The sequence below is a fragment of the Buceros rhinoceros genome, unplaced genomic scaffold, assembly GCF_000710305.1.
Source record: "Buceros rhinoceros silvestris isolate BGI_N320 unplaced genomic scaffold, ASM71030v1 scaffold15752, whole genome shotgun sequence".
NCBI lineage: Eukaryota > Metazoa > Chordata > Aves > Bucerotiformes > Bucerotidae > Buceros > Buceros rhinoceros.
In genome coordinates, this window is record NW_010399585.1 from 1 (window position 1) to 2,449 (window position 2,449).

Consider the following 2,449-nt stretch of genomic DNA (forward strand, 5'->3'; position numbering starts at 1 on the left):
GTTGTTACAATTGGAGACTACCTGTAGAGGAAACTTTGTTTTACAGTTCGTTGTGCCTCTGACGTGGCTGTTGGTGCTTGCTATTCAGAGAAATTTCTTTTAGTTAACGTGATTTGAAGTGCTAGTGATATTTCCAACATGCCACGTCTTGAAATGCTTTTCAGACGAAGGGTACATCGTCATTTGGTAAGCGACGAAATAAGACGCACACCTTGTGTCGTCGATGTGGGTCCAAGGCGTACCATCTGCAGAAATCTACCTGTGGGAAGTGCGGCTACCCTGCTAAGCGTAAGAGAAAGTGTAAGTAACAAATAGTTAACTGATCTGAGTCTTAAAAACTGTGTTCTTTTGTTTTATAAAGTTTTTTTTTTTCCAGCAAAGCAGGAAGACTCCTCTTGCAGTGTTTGGAGGTTTTTACAGTTTAATGCTGATATAACTATATTTTAGCTAACATGCAGTATTACTATATAGACACTGACTTAATTTATAGTTCTTTGTTTTCTTCTATCAGGTTGAATAATTAAGCTATACAAATATAATGTGCAACTTAATTATTTGGTTCAGATGAGTAACAGCAGCTTGTATGTTTCAGATAACTGGAGTGCAAAAGCTAAAAGACGCAACACCACTGGTACTGGTCGCATGAGGCACCTGAAAAAGGTCTACCGCCGATTCAGGTATAACATTTTATTGCAAACTAGTGTGGGTGAAGTCCTGCCTAGATATCACTTAATTGTAAAGTTTGTCATTCAAAGTTAATGTTTTTATTTATTCAGCACACTTAATGGGGTATCTGGCCTTTCTTCTTAAATGCATCGTGAAATAAACAACGCCTTATATAATTGGCTGCATATTCCTTTGAGGGTGAAAAATCCCAGTGTTAATACACAGTGTCTGACGAGCTCTGATCTTTTTGTTGAGTGTAGATAGTACAGAACACAGAAGTTACTGTCATAAAATGCCCACATTTAAAAATACATACTTATTTAGTATCACCTCTTTGTGAGCCAGTTAAACTGCCGGTTGTGAAGTGTGGAGTCTTGTAAGAGAGAAGTCTTGAAATGCATTCCAGTCCCCTTCTGCCCACAAAAGTGTTCAGGACTGGAGTGTAGTCACTCTTGCTTGGAGTTCAGTTCGCACTAAGTAACTGTGACATCAGATACTGATTTAGAGGTTTTAGCAAAATTTTGAGTTGTACTTAGGATGTAGTGGTGGGGGTATTGTACTGTTAAACTCACTAAGAGTTTATTTTGAATGACCTCCATGTTCTAAAATGGAGCTCTGTAGCTTCTGGTCTAATACGTAAGAAAGCTGGATGAAAAACACGAAGTAATGCAAGAGTCTTGTAAAAATGTAGACTGGGACTTGGAAGACCCCTCTACTTTTCACTGTTAGATCCAGACCTGGGTGTAGTTGAGGGATCCATTTACCTGTTCTCTGGAGTGCAGTCTTTCCGAGCAGCAGCCAGACAATACCTTGCAGAGTGCAGCTGTAGCCTGCTTTTCCACTCCTTGGTGCTGAAGTAGAAATGTCACATCCAAAAGCGAGCTTGGCGCTGACTCTTGTCATACCTGCCTAAATTCTAGTTGGAGGCATGGAGGATTTCTGTAAGAAATTGACTTGCACTTGAGGAATGTGAAGTCTTTTGCTGAGTTGCTTAGTAGGAACATAAAGATTAAGGCGTGCTTTCAGCAGCTGTTCTGCAGCTGGCACAGTCTTGCAGTGTTCACTGAGTTACTGAAATCTTCCTGTTTTGAGAAGTCAAGTTTACTTCAGCAGAAAAGAGGGAAAAACCATATTGCTTATTCCAGACACTTGTTAATCAGATGTTTCTTATTAAAAATGCCCGGACATATGGACTCCATAGTCATTTCAGTGTGTTACTGAGGTAAGCTGAAAAAAGCTGGTGAACTTGAAGTGTCACTTGTCAGAAAGTAACCTGGAGCAGGAATCATCCTTCCAAAAAGCGTTAACCGTATTTCTACTTGTAGGAATGGATTCCGTGAGGGAACCACACCGAAGCCCAAGAGAGCCGCTGTTGCAGCCTCCAGTTCATCGTAAAGACTCATCTATTTGATAAAATAAATGGTCTCATCCAGAAAATCTGTCACTTTTTATATGGCTTACTTCATTGAAGTGCACGATTCCTGAAAATACATATATGTACACACACAGATTGTTGAGGGTATGCGTTGAAGTGATTTATTAAAAATGGTCCTTAAATTGACTTTTCATTTGATAGCACCTCTGCTGAGCTTAAGAGGTGTGTACATGTTACTCAACTCACCTGCAAGAGAAATGGCGTGTTGGCACTGTGGACTTACCCTGATTGCCTTTGAGTTTCTTTGTGGCCTCCTGGCATGGAGTTTCAGAATTTTACCTTAAAGGTAGTAACTTGAAAAATAGCTCTACATGCTGTTCTGGGATGCAGTAGTAAAATAAGGATTTC

General features: G+C 39.9%; 1 protein-coding gene across 1 annotated transcript; it reads left to right on the top strand.

Annotated features, from left to right (window-relative positions):
- Window positions 1-164: 164 nt before the first annotated feature.
- Window positions 165-2,103, top strand: RPL37 (ribosomal protein L37; the record flags this gene model as incomplete). Its single annotated transcript, XM_010131546.1, has 3 exons — window positions 165-300; window positions 593-677; window positions 1,992-2,103. Coding segments are annotated over 3 exons (291 nt in total), but the record flags the coding sequence as incomplete, so codon positions are not given.
- Between the last annotated feature and the right edge of the window lie 346 nt (window positions 2,104-2,449).